This window comes from Solanum lycopersicum, chromosome 4, assembly GCF_036512215.1.
Source record: "Solanum lycopersicum chromosome 4, SLM_r2.1".
Taxonomy (NCBI): domain Eukaryota; kingdom Viridiplantae; phylum Streptophyta; class Magnoliopsida; order Solanales; family Solanaceae; genus Solanum; species Solanum lycopersicum.
Window position 1 is genome coordinate 3091890 of NC_090803.1, and position 18921 is coordinate 3110810.

Consider the following 18921-nt stretch of genomic DNA (forward strand, 5'->3'; position numbering starts at 1 on the left):
ACCCCCCAAAATATCCATATGGCCAGCTGCTGTCTAGAAATATCACACTGAGGGCTTAAAACCACATTGTGCTTGGGTAGGGCCAATCTATATTGAAGGTTCTAATGTGTTGGCTTGCGTAGTGGATAAAGTTATCTGATACATGTTGGTAGGAGGTTACGTGAATAGATACTTGAAATAAACTAAATTAGCATTCAACTATTAGAACTCAGTACAAAAGGGGGACATGAAAAACACATAAGCTCATCAACATGTACACTTGCAAAATTACAATTGAGACAATCATGAGAATTACTTCTTAACGGGACCTGTGAAAGCTAGTATAGTCTGTATAGCTGTGAGTATGAGGAGTATGATGGCTGCCACAGTTGAAGCTCCTACCCAAGGATTACTAAAATAATTGTGCTTCAAATTTGCCTTCATTCTATTCCATGGTTTTTTACAATGTTCAATTGCTTTTATGCATTCTTCTTTGAAATAGAATTCGGAATAGATAAAAACTCCATTTCCGATTTTGTTGAAGAGGCTAGCCACCTCGTTGTCCTCTCCTATCCAGTTCTCTATGATTCCTTTTTGGCGAAGTAAAGTCACATCTTTGTCCGAGTCGATAAGATAATCCATGAAAGTTGCAAAATCACTGAAATATTTTGGCATCACATCATATGATAGTTGCTCATAAGCAATGAGATTTCGTAGGAGGATTTCTGTATCATCTTCGACTTGAAAACTAGGGATTTTCATCAATCCATTCTCGAACTTTATACTATTAAATAAATTTGTGTTATCGCCAAGTTTATCTACCTTAACGAAGGTAACTCCAGCTTCGAAAAGCTCTGTTGCATTTGGCATGACCTTATGACATGTTGTGCAATCTTTTGAGTTTTCCATTGGAGTCCCATGACATGAAAATATGTGTACTACATGAAGTAAATGTTTGATATTTTCTGCATCATATTCTATCTCTTCAAAGGATTCAAGGGTCATTTTTGGCCAGTTAACATAATGGGTAAACACACTATTCACCTGTATTGCCAATGGTAATTCATCATCTTGCTTTGTCATGCCATGAAGCTTGTCGAGGACAAAGAAAGGAAGTTGATTTTCTAGTAACATCAAATCTCGAAATATGTAACAATCATGAACATTAATGATTTCTTCTTCTTCTTTTGGATATAATTTACAACGCTCTCGAATAAACTCAACCACAAAACAACCATCAAGCAATAACATTTGACAAAATTGGTTATTATTACCAAGGTCTTCTTTATCTTCATAACACTTTATTGCTTCCTCCTTCAGTTCTTTCAATTCATTGATACACCTTTCCACATCAAGCCCCTCTTTTCGTTGAAGAAACCGTCTTAGGTATAATAGTTTGTGCTTTTCCATTGGACGAAGTTGAGGATTTTTCTTATGGTAAAGACCAATAGAGATCATCTTTGGTGTATAAGCATATGGATTTGACTCACATAGCACTACGATTACTTTGGATATGGTACAAGATTTAATAGACGAATTGTCTAAATCCTCAAACATTTCATCAAAGATTTGATTTATAGATTTCTTTGTTTGTGACCCTACTAGATCATGACCACTTGTTTCCTTTATATCGATTAAATGATCCACTTTCCTCCCTTCTTCTATCTGTAACAAGATAAGAGTCATTGCTAAAATTCAACACATTCACACCATGAATATTTGTAAAGATCGATGCATATGTTAAAATTTCATGACTAGTGAATGTGTTAGGATGATGAGATAGACCTAAAATCACATTGAAGAATGTGAAAAAAACTTTTTAATATAGTTGAGAGAGAGACCTCATCATTTTCACTTTGAGGAAGCAGTGGAATTTGGTCATCTATTGAAGTTATCTCAATAGTGTGTGCCATCCCTTTTTTCTTCAACTCTAATTCCTACAAAAGACCAAATTAATGGCAAATTGAGTTGAGGGACTATTAGATATATAACCACATTTTATATTATTGAAAAATTATGGAGGATTGTTAAAAACATATGTAATAGAAATATAATTTAACTATTCATTGAGTTTTCTTTTTATACATGCATCTCAAAAATTTAAAAAAAATTCTTTGTATAAAATAATTAAAAATTACCTACGATATATTTTCTTAGATTGGAGAGAAGAAACCATTTTGAGCAGTTGATTTTCCTAGTTAAAAATCTGAAACAAGAATTGCCAATGTGCTCCGTTTCACTATACTTGCCTTTAGGGGTGAGCATTCAATATTCGACTTGGGATTTTCAAATTTTAGATTTGAGTTAAAAATAGGTATCAACCATCAATTTTTTTAAATTTTGATTTGATAATTCGGTAACCTTTAAAATAAACTTTGGTTTGGTTATTGGTATGATATCCGGAAATACCCTGTAAATAGAATGAATTAAAAATATATATAATTAATTTTTATTTTCAAAAATTTCACGTGACTTTAAAAAATTACCCCTGCATACCGGACTCAAATAAAAAGAATCCAATAATTGTAAAACCACGATTATATGAAAGGAAATAGTCTAAAAAATTCTATAATCTCTTGAAATTCATGCACATATATAGCAAAAGATTATATTGTTAATTGCCAAAAGAAAAATGAGTTAATGAAATAAAAAAATTAATTTATATAGTTGAGAGTTGTTTAAATTTTACAAATTAGAAGAAAAATATTTCTTAATAATGTTTTGGCTTTATTTCAGTCAATAGAATTCAATGACAAAAAGATAAAGGTCTGACATAGTAAATAAATATAAAATGTTATTATTATTAAGGTTTTATAATTCGTCACTCTGAGACACGTTTTCTAGATAATTACGTTACTCGTAATAACGTTGGAGGCAAAGGAAAAGGCAAATTAAAGGATCATTCATAGACTCAAGGTTGAGATTCGAGAATTCATCCTCTTTTTGTAAACATAGGAAAATTTAGTTGATATTTTACGGAGTAGACTATAGATTTAATAATTTTTTAAGAAAAATAGATATATATGTAAAAATCACTAGAATTCTAAAGAAACATTACTATGAGTAACGTTTTAGCTATAATAAATTGATAGTATTTTAGCAAAGAACGAGAAAATGCAGAGAATTACCAATTTGGTTTGGCTGTTTCTTCTTTTTTGTTAACATATAAACCCATAAATGGTGTTTACTAATGACTACTTATTTATTCATATTATATGATTATTGTTCCCAATAATCTCCATAAAAAGACTATCATGATTTGCAAACGAATTCAGGTAAATTCATGAAAAACTTATTTATGATCTGCTTATTTCCAAGTATGTATCATCTAAGTCTACTTATTTTATTGTGTATACATATCTTGAAGGCACGAAACTAAAAAAAAATAAAAATTTGAAATTTAAAATATTTCATTATTTGCGGTTTAGTTAATTTTTGATGTATTTTTTTAAATTAAAATGTACTGATGGGAAGATGTGTAGGACATAAATTAAGGTAGAATATAAGCAGGTAAGAGTGCGACTATACTAATAAGTATACGGCATTTAAAATTACCTGATTCAAAATGGACTAGTTGAACTGTACTTGAGTTTCTTTTTAAATTCTTTTTCTCTGCTCAATTTTTATGAAGGTGAAGGAATATGAGAGATGGTTAATATTAAATTGTATATGGGTATACTATATATAGATTAATTGCAAACCTGTCTATATTACTGACATATCATAGAATAACACTTTGAGTGTGCATTTTGAGAAAAAGTATAATGGAATAAATAAAGTTTTAAGTATCATAGAATAAAGTGTATAGACATTATATTTAAGAAAACATATCATAGAATAATGAAATTCTATCCCATTATTTTACATGCAGTGATGTAAAATATGGAATTAAACAAAGATAAATTGAAATGAGGAATTCAAAAACTGAGTGTCTACTAAAATACAAAGTACATGCAATAAGAAAAATTTAAATCATATATTAAATTAAAGATATCTAATATTTTTACCGAATTAATAAAATACCTCGTAATCAAGATAAGTAGCAGACTAGTATTTGGTTTAGGAGATGGAACTTTAGGTACAATTGAGACAATTACTACTTAATCACATTTATCTAGAATGTTGGTTATTAAATATCCATATTATATTATTACTGTTAAATATAATATAATAGCAATTATAATTAATATTCTCACAATTTTTTTTATTTGTTATAATGTATTGGATAGGATGTTGTATAAGACATTTAAAAATTACCTGATTCAAAATGGACTAGTTGGATTGCACTTGAATTTCTTCTTAAATTATTTTGCTCCGCTCAACTTTTATGAAGATGAAGGAATATGAGAGATGGTAATATCAAATTGTATATGGGCATACTATATATAGATTAATTGCAAACCTACCTATATTATTTACATGAAATTGTGTGCATTTTGAGTAAAGTATAATAGAATAAATAAAGTTTTAAGTATAATAGAATAAAGTGTATATAGACATTATATTTAAGAAAACATATCATAGAATAACACTTTGAGTGTGTGTTTAAGCCACTATTTATTCTAAAATTTGATATCAAGTATAATTGAAGAACAAAAGTTTTAGGGTGTGATCAGTATGATCGAAAATTTGCTATTTATTAAAAAAATATGTGAGTTTCTTATTTATATTTAATGTTTGATAAATAAGTTGAATATAATATTTGGAAATAACATTTGTATAAAATCTACACAAGCACAATTAAGGTCGGTTGGGGGTTAAAGGACGTGAGGGTAGTGGGGATGAAGACTATAGGCGTATCTAAATTTTAATAGGATAAGTGGATTATTTTGAAAAGGACTATCTACGATATATTTTCTTAGATAGGAGAGAGGAAACCATTTTGAGCAGTTGATTTTTCTAGTTAAGAATCTGATCCAAGAATTCACAATATGCTCTATTTCACTATACTTGCCTTTAGGGGTGGGCATTCAGTATTTGACTTGGGATTTTCGAATTTTAGATTTGTTAATTCGGTAATTGATAGTTAAAAATAGATACCAACCATCAGTTTTTAAAATTTTGGTTCAATAATTTGGTAACCTTTAAATTCAACTTTAGTATGGTACGGTATTCAAAAATACCGTATTGAAGTTATAACCAATTGTATTACAAAGTTAATACGATCTATCCAATTATTTTTATTTTTTTATATGTGGAGGTACGATAATAGAAGATTAACAAGCAAGAAGATATTAAGAAGAACAAAATTGACACAACTAACATGTAATTAAAAAGACATCAAGAAAAACAAATTACTATTCGTCGTCAGGGCTTTGAGTTATTTGTTCTTATTCTCACTCAAGTGATATAGGTTGGGAAGTTAACATTTTTGAAGAGGAAGAAAACATGATGGAGTTTTTGTGACTACATTAATGTAATTTAACATGTTAGTTGAAAACGAAGTTTGTTTGTAGCAAATCAACTAGAAACCTAATAAACTTGATATAGATGAAGTATACACTGACTATTTAATTTCTATCAACTTAAATAATTTTAGATATGAAATCTTCTCGATGTTTTTTTGATATGTAATGAACCCTGTGAAAGCTAAAATAGTCTGTATAGTTGTGAGTATGAGAAGTATGATGGCTGCGACAGTTGAAGCTCCTACCCAAGGACTACTAAAATAATTGCGCAACAAATTTGCCATCAACCTATTAAATCTTTTTTGACAGTGTTGAGATGTTTTTAAGGATTCATTATGGTAATAAAAGGTGGAATACATAGTGACCCCATTTCCGATTTTGTTGAAGAGGCTAGACACGTCTTTGTCCTCTCCCATCCGGTGTTTTATGATTCCTTTCTGGCGAAGTAAATTGACATCTTTATCTGAGTCGATAAGGTGATCCATGAAAAGTGCATAGTCACTGAAATATTTAGGTTGTACTTCAGATGTTTGTTGTTCGTAAGCAATGAGATTTCGCACGAAGGATTCTGTTTCATCTACAACTTCAAAACAAGGGATTGTCATCAATCCATCCTCAAACTTAATATCAAACAAATTTGTATTACTATTTGTATGATTTGAAAACCTAACTCCAGCTTCAGAAAGCTCAGTTGCATTTGGCATGGCCTTAGTCCACGTTGTGTCGTCTTTTGATGTTTTCGTGGGGTTCCCATGACATGAAAGTATGTGTACTGCATGAAGTAAATGTTTGATATCACCTGCGTTAGATGCTATCTTTATTAAGGGTGAATCGGAATGTTTATGGATAATTTCTTCTATGTCAACAAAAGAAGTAAACGACTTCACAGCTTGTATTGCCAATGGGATATCATCATCTTGCTTTGTCATCTCATGAAGCTTGTCGAGGACAAAGAAAGGAAGTTGGTTTTTTAGTAACATCAAATCTCGGAGTATTTGCTTATATATGCAACCAATGTCACTTTTGATGATTTCGTCTTCTAGTCTTGGGCCTATCTCAACACGCTCTCGAATAAACTCAACCACAAAACAACCATCAAGTAACAACATCTTGCAAAATTCGCGGCTTCCAATATTGAGGTCTTCTATATCATCGTAACAATTCCTTGCTTCCTCCTCCAACTCATTGATGCAACTATCCAAATCAAGACTCTCCTTTCGTCTAAGAAACCGTCGTAGGTACAATAGTTTGTTCTTTTGCATTGGACGAAATTGAGGTTTTCCATTATGGTAAGGACCAATAGAGACCATCTTTGGTGTATAAGCATCTGGATTTGATTCACGTAGCCCCACATTTACTTTGAATATGCTAATTGGTTTAACACGCGAATTGAATAAATTCTCAAATAAAGGATCCACTTTCATCCCTCCTTCTATCTGTAACTAAAAGGGTAAAATGTTTATTAGAAACAACTTTTTTTTGTTAAGTGTAAAAGGTCTCAATTTTGTAGATCGAATATATGTCTCGATAAAAAAAAATTAGTGCATATATACCTTCTTTCTTTCTTTATGCATTTTATAAACACGACGAATTAAGAATTTTTTAATTCTAAAAATATCATTTGACTTTAAAAACTTACTCATCTATGTTCTTTGTCCCTAAAATTATAGGAAAGGAAATAATCTAAAAAATTATATATTTGTATAGTTGAGAGAAAAAAAAAACCTCATCTTGATAAGTTTGAGAAAGCAGTGGAATTTGATCATCTATTTCAATGGAGTGTTCCATCCCTTTTTCTTGAACGATAAATCCTACAAAAAACACATTCTTTGTAATTAGATACCATGACTATTATTGTTATTATCCAAAGCAATACATTAATGGCAAATTGGGGGAGTATTAGACACTTAATTGCAAAAAAAAATAAAAAATTAAGAATATAATGTGTATTGTATACCTTACAGGGGTTGTTTGGTAGCATATTAAAGTTACGCAGGTATGAGTAATGTAGGGATTAGTTATAACTTATGAGGAAATCTATATACTTCTTTCGTTTAAAAAAGAATGCCCCAGTTTGACTTGGAACATAATTTAAGAAAAGAAAGAAGATTTTTTAATCTTGTGATTCTAAATTAAAGTTATGTCAAATGTGCCAAAATGTCCTTTAATCTTGTGGTCTTAAACATGTTACGTGAAAAGTTAAAGTATTGTCAAAAAAGAAAAGGGGTCATTCTTTTTTAAACAAATTAAAAATGAAATATGGACATTCTTTTTGAAACAAAGGGAATATTATTTTATGTAGGGAAAACGGTCTGATATACCCCTAAATTTTGTCATTTGGAGTTGATATACCCCTTGTTATGAAATTGACTCATATATACCCCTACTTATAAACAAATGACTCACATATACCCTTTTCCTCTAACGGAAATGAAAAAAAAAGAAGATAATTTTAATCTAAATTTTTATTATTTTTTCTACAATATATAATCCTATATGAGTAAATTTAATCCTCGTCAAACATATTTTTTTGACTTTTTTTTGTTTCAATGACTAATTTAGAATTATTATTTTGATAATCAAATTTATTTATGTTTCACTAATATTCTTGTAAAACTTATTGTAGATGATCAAATTTTTTTCTTCGAATACAAAAATCAAACTACAATATAGACAAAAAAATGTTTAATTTTTTTTTCTTTAAACAAAGGAATGAAAGAAAAAAACAATGTAAGAATAAGAAACTCAAATAATTATAATAAAAGAAGTCAAAAAATAATTGATGTATTAAAAAAATTAAAATATACTTTGAACTTTGATAGAAGAATCATATATACCCCTAAAAGTAATAAATATAAATTTAAAACTAATTTTCTTAAAACTTCCGTTAAATGAAGGGTTTATGTGAGCCATTTTGTAACGGCAGGGGTATATGTGAGCCGTTTGTATAACGGTAAGGGTATGTATGAGCCAATTTCACAACGAGGGGTATATCAGCTACAAATGACAAAGTTGAGGAGTATATCAGACCCTTTTCTCTTGAATTAAACACGTTTTATAGAGTTTTAATATATATATATATATATATATATATATATATATATGTTATTTCATATTGGTAAGTGGTTTGGCAAGATAGGATAGGGTTCAACTTAGTTTCTTTGCCTGTTCGATTATTGAAAATGTGTGAACAAAGTTTCATATTAATGGCTAAAAGAAAAAAAGTAAAGTGTTCCCTAACAGTTAAGACTTTTGATTAAAAATAAAGAGTACTCTCAACTTCAAATAGATCCTCGTTGATGATATACTTGATAATTAATTTACTCAAAAGGAGACAGAGAAATAAAGTCTTCTTGAAACTAAAATTAAATAATATGTTTGTACTTTTTGTTGTGGTATTAAAGAACCTTCTCAACTACCTTATCTTTGTGATATTAATTTTAGACCTAACTTTCGTACTCAAAAGTTAAATATAGTGGAAAATATTTAGTCATTGACTTGAGTCGTCGGCCAAGAACAGGTGTGTTTGAGTGATATATTCGGTTGGATTAAATATTTGGAAAATATTTTTCAATTCAAACTTTTTTTTTAAAATTTTAAAAAATAACTTACCTTTAAAAATAAAGTAAATAATTAAACTCTTCTCCAAGTTAAAATTTAAAAATTTTAATTTTTTTTTTAAAAAATAATTTCATTTTATTAATGCCTACCTCTAAACTAGCCTCAACCCCCAACGTAAAAAGATTGAAAAACCTCAAATTTTAAAAATTTCTGATTTTTACCCCCACCGGTCCACCCAGTTTGTTTTTTTACAAATATTTCAAATTTTAACTATTTCTGTTATTTTTATTCCACTCCTATCTCAACTCCTTACCACCCCACCGCCAAAAAAGAATTATTTTTTTTAAAATAAGAAATTTAAATCCCGATTCGGAAGTCAGGTTCCTAGTCAGGGTGGACCCGAGTCCCGATTTGATAGTCAGGGTCGAATCTCAATTTGGAAGTTGAATCTTGGGTCGGAAGTCGAGTTGGGTCCCGCCGTCCCCGTTCGAAAGTTGAGTTCTAGATTGGGAGTCGGGGCTAGGTCCCATATCGAATGTCGATGCAAGTGTCGGGGTGGGGTCATTTTTTGAATGTTAGGTCTCGGGCAAAAGTTAGGTTTAGGTCTTAGAGTTGGAATTTGAATAGATCGTTGGGGTCTTGTGTTGGTTCGGGTGTCGAGGTTGGGATCGAGTCTCGAATCGAGAGTTGAAGTCAAGTCTTGGATCAGATGTCAGGGTCAGGGTCAGGTCTCAATTCGAATACCATGTTTTGGATTAGGAGTTAGGGTCTCCTAATTTGGGGATTAAGGTCGGATCCCGAATCGGTCATGGGGACCAGTCTCGAATCGGTCGTTGGGGTGGGGTTGATTTTTATGTTAGAAATTATTTTCCTAAAGAGATTTTCTACTCTCTATTCATAAAATAAAAGATAAATTCTGGAGAAAAAAATATTTTCATTCATTAATCAAATAATAGGAAATATTTTTTCACTCACCAACCAAACATGAGAAAATAAGTTAGAAATCAACATGTTTTTTAAGAAAAAAATTTCAACGAAAAACATTTTCCTTCTTACCAAACACACCCAATAAAAATATAAAATATTAAATATCGAAAAGCCACGATACTAAATCTCTTATTAAATAGATACTTAATTTTAGTAAACCTAATTCTTGAGCCCATACGTTTCAATTTTTCTATCTTTGTTTAACTCCATTTTACATTACGGTAAAATAGTGGGATGAATATTTATTGTTACCTCCGATTATATTATTTGATTCATACTTTTTAAATTGTAAAAGTGTCTAGAGAGTTTTTAAAATTATTCTACGAAAGTATACTTGGTATTATGTGATATGAAGAGGTTATTCTCGATAGATCTTCGGCTCAAGATAAAAACAATTCAGAAAAGACGTAATAAAATTAAGTACAAAAAGCAATAGATAGTTTTTTTTATAAAAAAAATAGTATAGCATAACAGTACTACAACAAAATAATATTATAATTGAACTACACGAAATCATAAATAGCAATAGCTAGAAGTCGAAGAATAAGAAATTACAAGAATAGTCCTACGACTTTTATTAACAGCAACAAAGAAAATGTAGTCCTTTTTACTACGGTAAAATCTATATAAATTAATATAGTTGGATCATGACATTTTATTATATTATAGAGATATTATGTAATCGATAATATATATATATTAATTTAAAGAATGATTTAAGTTTTAATGAAGGTTAATTTTGAATATATCAAAATCATTGTATCTTACAAGTTTATGTATCATATTTAATTTATTGATTTCACATTAAAAAATGTGATACATAAATACAACGAATATATCAAATTATTGTATCTTACTAATTTCATTCTTGTGATGTTGGGATAATAAGAGTTTTCAAGATATTTCATTGTAGAATATTAGAAGACTATGTAGTGGAACAAACTAATCCACTAAAGATTAATATTTTGGATGTTGTCAATTTTGCAATCCCTGTTTGGACAAAAAATGTTCAGCAAGAGATAATCACAAATAGTTTTTCGACAATGTAAAATTCGTTCAGGGGATGTAATCTCAGAGAATTATAATGAACCTACTTGTGAAAACCTCACTAATGAACTTGAGGTCATTGATTAATGGTCTCGGTTACCAAAATAAAATGGATGTCAATAACCTGTTGGATTATCCGAGTGACAGTGAAACATGTTAAGAGGTCCAGAACATAGAAGAAATTGTGAATACCACCCAAAAAAATAATGAGATGATGAAGTTGAAGATGATACTATACCTTTGGATAAATTTTATAAAATAATCGATCGAACCTAACATTGACACCCCCTACCCTACAATTAACAGTATTTATCAATCTCTCTCTTTTTTTTCTCTATACATAATAAGTACTTCATAGCAATGAAAAATCCGGGAGAAGCAAGAGTTGAATAAATACAAAAGAAGAAACAGCCAAACCAAAGAGGTAATAATATCAATTTATAAGAAAAAAGTTATTCACTTATTAATTATTCTATAATTTATATGGTGTTAATTGGTAGGTAGATATTAATATGACATTTGATTGACAACTTAGAAACTCGTATATGATATATATGTATTATAAGATATGAGAGAATCTATGTATTATTTTATGCAAGATAGAATAGAATAACTTATGCAGAATAGCTAATCTTTACATATTAATACATACATAAAAGGGAATAGGGTCTGATATACCTCTCAACTTTGTCATTTGGAGCTGATATACCCCTCGTTATAAAAGTGGCACATATATGCCCTTACCGTTATATAAACGGCTCACATATACCCCTGCCGTTACAAAATGGCTCACATATAGCCCTGCCGTTAGAAAATGACTCACATATATCCTTCATTTAACGGAAGTTAAAAAATTAGTTTTAAATTTATATTTATTACTTCTAATTTTTTTTAAAAAAATATTTATGGTACATATGATTCTTCTATCAAAGTTCAAGGTATATTTTAATTTTTTTAATACATAAATTATTTTTTGACTTCTTATATCATAATTATTTGAATTTCTTATTCTTATTTTGTTTTTTTCTTTCATTCCTTAATTTAAAGAATAAAAAATTAAACTATTTTTTTGTGTGTATTGTAATTTAATTTCGTATTCGAAGAAAAAAACTGATCATCTACAATAAGTTTTACAAGAATATTAGTGAAACATAAATAAATTTGATTATCAAAATAATAATTATAAATTAGTCATTGAAACAAAAAAAAATCAAAAAAAATATGTTTGACGAGGATTAAATTACTCATATGGGATTATATTTTTAGAAAAAATTAATAAAAAATTAGATTAAAATTAATATTTTTTTCATTTCCGTTAGAGGAAAAGGGTATATGTGAGCCATTTATTTACAAGTAGGGATATATATGGGCCACTTTCATAACAAGGCGTATATTAGCTCTAAATGACAAAGTTGAGGGATATATCAGATTTTTCCCCCTATATTAAAATAAAGATATCTAATATCTTACAACTTACTACTCGAATTAATAAAATACCTCGTAATCAATATAAGTAGCATACTAGTATTTTTTTTAGGAGATGGAACTTTACGTACGATTGAGACAATTACTACTTAATCAAATTTATCTATAATGTTGGTTATTAAATATCCATATTATATTATTACCATTAAATATAATATAATAGAAATTATAATTAATATTCTCACAAATTTTTTTTATTTGTTATAGTGTATTGGATAGGATGTTATATAAGACATTTAAAAATTACCTGATTCAAAATGGACTAGTTGGATTGCACTTGAGTTTCTTCTTAAATTATTTTGCTCCGCTCAATTGTTATGAAGGTGAAGGAATATGAGAGATGATGAATATCAAATTGTATATGGGCTTACTATATATAGATTAATTGCGAACCTACTTATATTACTTACATGAAATTGTGTGCATTTTGAGTAATGTATAAGAGAATAAATAAAGTTTTAAGTATAATAGAATAAAGTGTATATAGACATTATATTTAAGAAAACATATCATAGAATAACACTTTGAGTGTGTGTTCAAGCCACTATTTATTCTTAAATTTGGTAAGTGTTTAGGGTGTGTTCAGTATGATGGAAGATTTGCTATTATTTTTATGAAAATATGTAAGATTCTTATTTATTTTTAATGTTTGATAAATAAGTTAAATGTAATATTTGAAAATAATATTTGTATAAAATCAAAGCAACCACAATTAAGATCGGCATGTGGGTTAAGGATGTGAGGGTAGACACATTAATTTCAATGGAGTGTTCCATCCCTTTTTCTTGAACGATAAATCCTACAAAAGACACATTCTTTGTAATTAGATACCATGACTATTATTGTTATTATCCAAAGTAATACATTAATGGAAAATTGAGGGAGTATTAGACACTTAATTGCAAAAAAATTTTAAAAGAATAATGTGTATTGTATACCTTAAAGGGGTTGTTTGGTAGCATATTAAAGTTATGCTGTATGAGTAATGTATGGATTAGTTATAACTTATTAGGAAATTTACATACTTCTTTCGTTTCAAAAAGAATGTCCTAGTTTGACTTGGAACAGAGTTTAAAAAAAGAAAGAAAACTTTTTAATCTTGTGGTTCTAAATTGAAGTTATGTCAAATGTACCAAAATGCCCTTTAATCTTGTGGTCTTAAACATGTCATGTGGAAAGTTAAAGTTAAAGTGTTGCCAAACATGCCCTTTACCATTTTGTTTAGATCATTGTTACCGTTTAATAGTGTATGTATTGTATTGAACTCAAATATACTGTATTGTATGGTAGATACAATGTTTGACTAGATTATATTATTTATTTGTTGTTTAGTAACATTTTAATTGTTTGGTTTGATTATATCGTACTGTATTGTAATTTATAAATTTACTTAATTGTCCTTAATTATTCTAGGGTAAGAGGTTTGACTAGATTTAAATAATTAAGGTGAGGGTAAAATAGTATTTTAAAATATGATGTAAAGATATAACTGAAAAAAGAAATTAAGTAACAACGGGAACACACCAAATTGGTTGTTCCATAAAATAGGGATTTCATTGTTACGTAACAACGAAATTTAACAATACAGTACAATACATTTTAAGTAACAATCAAAACAAACATTGTAGGTATAGTACCAACACAATACAATACAATAGATAACAATGATCCAAACATAGTGTAAATGATGCATATTTACCCTGTAAATAGAATGAATTAAAAAATATATATTATTAATTTTTAATTTTAAAAATATCACGTGACTTTAAAAAATTACCCCTCCAAACCGGACTCAAATAAAAAGAACCCAATAATTGTAAAACCACGATTATATGAAAGGAAATAGTCTAAAAAATTCTATAATCTCTTGAAATTCATGCACTTATATAGCAAAAGATTATATTGTTAATTGCCAAAAGAAAAATGAGTTAATGAAATAAAAAAAATTAATTTATATAGTTGAGAGTTGTTTAAATTTTACAAAATTAGAAGAAAAATATTTCTTAATAATGTTTTGGCTTTATTTCATTCAATAGAATTCAATGACAAAAAGATAAAGGTCTGACAGAGTAAAATAAATATAAAATGTTATTATTAATAAGGTTCTATAATTCGTCACTCTGAGACACGTTTTCTAGATAATTACGTTACTTGTAATAACGTTGGAGGCAAAGGCAAAGGCAAATTAAAGGATCATTCATAGACTCAAGGTTGAGATTTGAGAATTCATCCTCTTTTTGTGAACATAGGAAAATTTAGTTGATATTCTACGGAGTAGACTATAGACTTAATAAATAATATATATATATATATATATATATATATATATGTAAAAATCACTAGAATTCTAAAGAAACATTACTATGGGTAACGTTTTAGCTATAATAAATTGATATTATTTTAGCAAAGAACGAGAAAATGCAGAAAATTACCAATTTAGTTTGGCTGTTTCTTCTTTTGTGTCAACATATCAACCCATAAATGGTGTTTACCAATGACCACTTATTCATATTATCTTTATTGTTTTCAATAATCTCCGTGAAAAGATTACCATGATTTGCAAATGAATTCAGGTAGATTCATGAAAACTTATTTATTTATTCTGTATACATATCTTGAAGGCATGGAATTAAAAAAAATCAAAAATTTGAAATTTGAAATATTTTATTATTTGCGATTTAGTTAATTTTTAATGTATTTTTTTAAATTAAAATGTACTGATAGAAAGATGTGTAGGACATAAATTAAGGTAGAATATTAGCAGGTAAGAGTGTGACCATACTAGTAAGTATACGACATTTAAAAATTACCTGATTCAAAATGGACTAGTTGAATTGTACTTGAGTTTCTTTTTAAATTCTTTTTCTCTGCTCAACTTTTATGAAAGTGAAGGAATATGAGAGATGGTGAATATTAAATTGTATATGGGTATACTATATATAGATTAATTGCAAACCTGCCTATATTACTAACATGAAATTGTGTGCATTTTGAGAAAAGTATAATGGAATAAATAAAGTTTTAAGTATCATAGAATAACACTTTGAGTGTGTGTTCAAGCCACTATTTATTCTAAAATTTGGTAAGTGTTTAGGGTGTGTTCAGTATGATGGAAGATTTGCTATTTTATATGAAAATATGTAAGATTCTTATTTATTTTTAATGTTTGATAAATAAGTTCAATGTAATATTTGAAAATAATATTTGTATAAAATCAAAGCAAGCACAATTAAGATCGGCATGTGGGTTAAGGATGTGAGGGTAGTGGGGATGATGACTATAGGCGTATGTATCTAAATTTTAATAGGATAAGTGGATTATTTTGAAAAGAACTATCTACGATATATTTTCTTAGATTGGAGAGAAGAAACCATTTTGAGCAGTTGATTTTCCTAGTTAAGAATCCGATCCAAGAATTGACAATGTGCTCCGTTTCACTATACTTGCCTTTAGGGGTGGCATTCAATATTCGACTTGGGGTTTTCAAATTTAGATTTGAGTTAAAAATAGGTATCATCCATCAAATTTTTTAAATTTTGATTAGATAATTCGGTAACCTTTAAAATAAACTTTGGTTTGGTAATTGGTATGATATCCGGAAATACCTTATTGAAGTTAAAGCCAATTGTATTACAAAGTTAATACTATTTATCCAATTATTTTTATTTTTTGTATGTGAAAGCACGATATAATAAAAAATTAACAAGTAAGAAGACATTAAGAAAAACAAACACACATCTGACAAGTATTGAAAAACTCATAAGAAAATTACTTGAATGGAGTAAACATACTAGAATTACTACTTACTTAATTATACTTACGATAGCAAGAACAGTCTGTATAGTTGTGAGTATGAGGAGTATAATGACTGTCAGAGTTGAAGCTCCTACCCAAGGACTACTAAAATAATTGTGCTTTAAACTTGTTCACCTTCTGTTCCATGGATTTTCATCACAATGTTTAACTACATTTGTGAATACTTGTTTGAAATAGAAGTTGGGATAAACAATAACCCCGTTTCCGAGTTTGTTGAAGAGGCTAGCCACTTCTTTGTCCTCTCCCATCAGGTGTTCTATGATTCCTTTCTTGCGAAGTAAATTGACATCTTTGTCTGAGTCGATAAGGTGATCCATGAAAAGTGCAAAGTCACTGAAATATTTAGGTTGTACTTCAGATGATTGTTGTTCGTAAGCAATGAGATTTCGCAGGAAGGATTCTGTTTCATCTGCGACTTTAAACCAAGGGATTGTCATCAATCCATCCTCAAACTTAATATCAAACAAATTTTTATTACTATTTTTATGATTTGAAAACCTAACTCCAGCTTCAGAAAGCTCAGTTGCATTTGGCATGGCCTTTTCCCACATTGTGTCGTCTTTTGATGTTTTCGTGGGGTTCCCATAACATGAAAGTATGTGTACTGCATGAAGTAAATGTTTGATATTGCCAATGGGAGTTCATCATCTTGCTTTGTCTTCTCATGAAGCTTGTCGAGGACAAAGAAAGGAAATTGGTTTTCTAGTAACATCAAATCTCGGAGTATTTGATTATATATGCAACCAATGTCACTTTTGATGATTTCGTCTTCTTGTCTTGGGCCTATCTCAAAACGCTCTCGAATAAACTCAACCACAAAACAACCATCAAGTAATAACATCTCGCAAAGTTTGCGGGTTCCAATATTGAGGTCTTCTATATCATCGTAACAATTCCTTGCTTCCACCTCCAACTCATTGATGCAACAATCCACATGAGTTCATAGGTCATGAGATTTTTGAGGAAAGAGTGAATAGTTGAGTGACTTTTGAGTTAAATTCAAAGTTGAGTGACTTTTTGAGAAAGAAGTGCATAGTTGAGTGACTTTTGAGTGAAAATTGAAAGTTGAGTGACTTTCTGAGAGAAGAGTGCATAGTTGAGTGACCATATGAGGTATTAACTCCAAAAACTTATGTTGCAACATTTGATTTGCGTGCTAGAATTCGTGTTTTGTCATGTGATAAAGTCTGACAAGCACAAAGAAAGGGAGTTGGTTTTCTAGTAACAACATGTCTCTACGTACTTAATTCTTCATCCACGCCAATTTGATGACGTCGTCTTGTTTTTCCTCTTCTTTATAGTCCTCTCGAATAAATTCAATCACAAAACAACCATCAAATAACAATAGTTCTAAAAAATTATCAACAATATCAGTGTCAAGGTCGTAGTTATAGCACTTTAGTGCTACATTTTTTATTCTCTCCAATTCATTGATGCAACTTTCAACATTAGGTACAACAATTTGATTTCCTTAGCCCCACATTTACTTTGAATATGATTGCAGATTTGATGCATGTATTGTTGTCCAAATCCATAGGTATTTCATCATTTCTTTGATTTATAGATAACACTACTTTCTTCCCTTCGCCTATCTGTAATTACACGAAAATAATCATAACAAAACAAAATGTAAAAATTGCAGTGTGGAGGACAGTGATTTCTATTTATATAATTACTAGTTTCAGACACGTGCGTTGCACGTGTTCCCCAAGCTAAACTGCATGAAGTTATTGTAACGATGTGTTTGTATGAACTCTTTGATATTAAAGATAAAGAAACCACAAATATTGTGAAATAAAAATAATTATATGTTAAATGGTGCGTACATTTTGATTTAGTAATTTGCTGATAGAATAAAAATAGATCAACAAAAAAATAATTACAAATTAAAATAAGTAATTAAGAAAAATATATAGAAAACTTTCACATATTTTTAAGAAAATATTAGGCAAAAAATAGAAGGCATACCATTATATAAGAAAACTCACATTTATAAGAAAACTTTCAAATTTTCTTTTCAAGAAAATCTAAAAAGTCTTTCTTTTGTAATGGAAGATATATGTACGTTTTTCTTGTAAAGACGGTTTAACTTAGCTAAGAGAAAAGTAATTAATTAAATTGGACAATTTGAACTTAAACTTCATAATAGAATTAAAATGAATTAAATGAAAGAAAATGAAGGATAGGACTCAAAGTCTCAAACATCTTTGCATATTTCACCTGTAGCTAGAGACTTTTAGTAGATGAATATGGTCAATATATTAAATTAAGTGTATTTAATTATTAAGTAACCCTTCAATTTCTTCAAATTTTATAATTTCAAAGAGTGTTATACTCTATACAAATTTATAGGATAATTCTAGTAATCTAACCTTAACTTTGTTGCTTCACACTTTTAATAAAACTAATAATTCTATTTTTACTATAAAGTTTGTAAAATAAAATAGTAAATCAAGAAAAAGTACTTTAAAAGCTATACAACTTATGTGGTTATCAAAGCAAGAACAATTATCAACCATGCAAAGACTTAAATCATAAAACTCAAAGTCTTATTGTGTACAATAATATTTTATTTGTAGTTATTTATTTATCAAATAGGAAAGAAAATAGAAAACTTTTAATGGTAAATAAAAGAACA

The 18921-nt window shown here is 28.8% G+C and overlaps 3 protein-coding genes and 1 long non-coding RNA gene across 5 annotated transcripts; all 4 read right to left on the reverse strand.

Moving 5' to 3' along the window:
• Window positions 1–172: 172 nt before the first annotated feature.
• LOC101252767 (UPF0481 protein At3g47200-like) lies at window positions 173–4371 on the reverse strand. 2 transcript variants are annotated; one of them, XM_069296414.1, is made up of 3 exons: window positions 4237–4371; window positions 1821–1916; window positions 173–1644 (listed from the first exon to the last, which is right to left on the reverse strand). In XM_069296414.1, exons 2-3 carry the CDS (start codon window positions 1890–1892, stop codon window positions 292–294), a joined length of 1425 nt encoding a protein of 474 aa, XP_069152515.1. In that variant the 5' UTR covers window positions 1893–1916; window positions 4237–4371; the 3' UTR covers window positions 173–291. The 2 variants fall into 2 exon arrangements, with proteins under 2 accessions (XP_069152515.1, XP_069152516.1); XM_069296415.1 differs by lacking the exon at window positions 4237–4371 and adding an exon at window positions 3535–3659.
• Window positions 4372–5485: 1114 nt separating this feature from the next.
• Window positions 5486–7270, reverse strand: LOC104646793 (UPF0481 protein At3g47200-like). The gene is made up of 2 exons (XM_069296374.1): window positions 7113–7270; window positions 5486–6823 (listed from the first exon to the last, which is right to left on the reverse strand). Exons 1-2 carry the CDS (start codon window positions 7173–7175, stop codon window positions 5486–5488), a joined length of 1401 nt encoding a protein of 466 aa, XP_069152475.1. The 5' UTR covers window positions 7176–7270.
• Window positions 7271–12932: 5662 nt separating this feature from the next.
• Window positions 12933–15375, reverse strand: LOC138347854 (uncharacterized). The gene is made up of 2 exons (XR_011220399.1): window positions 15278–15375; window positions 12933–13266 (listed from the first exon to the last, which is right to left on the reverse strand). It is a non-coding gene; the product is annotated as an uncharacterized lncRNA (long non-coding RNA).
• Window positions 15376–16393: 1018 nt separating this feature from the next.
• Window positions 16394–16834, reverse strand: LOC101244570 (putative UPF0481 protein At3g02645). The gene has a single exon (XM_019213266.3). The coding sequence runs from the start codon at window positions 16832–16834 to the stop codon at window positions 16394–16396; it is 441 nt and encodes a 146-aa protein (XP_019068811.2).
• Between the last annotated feature and the right edge of the window lie 2087 nt (window positions 16835–18921).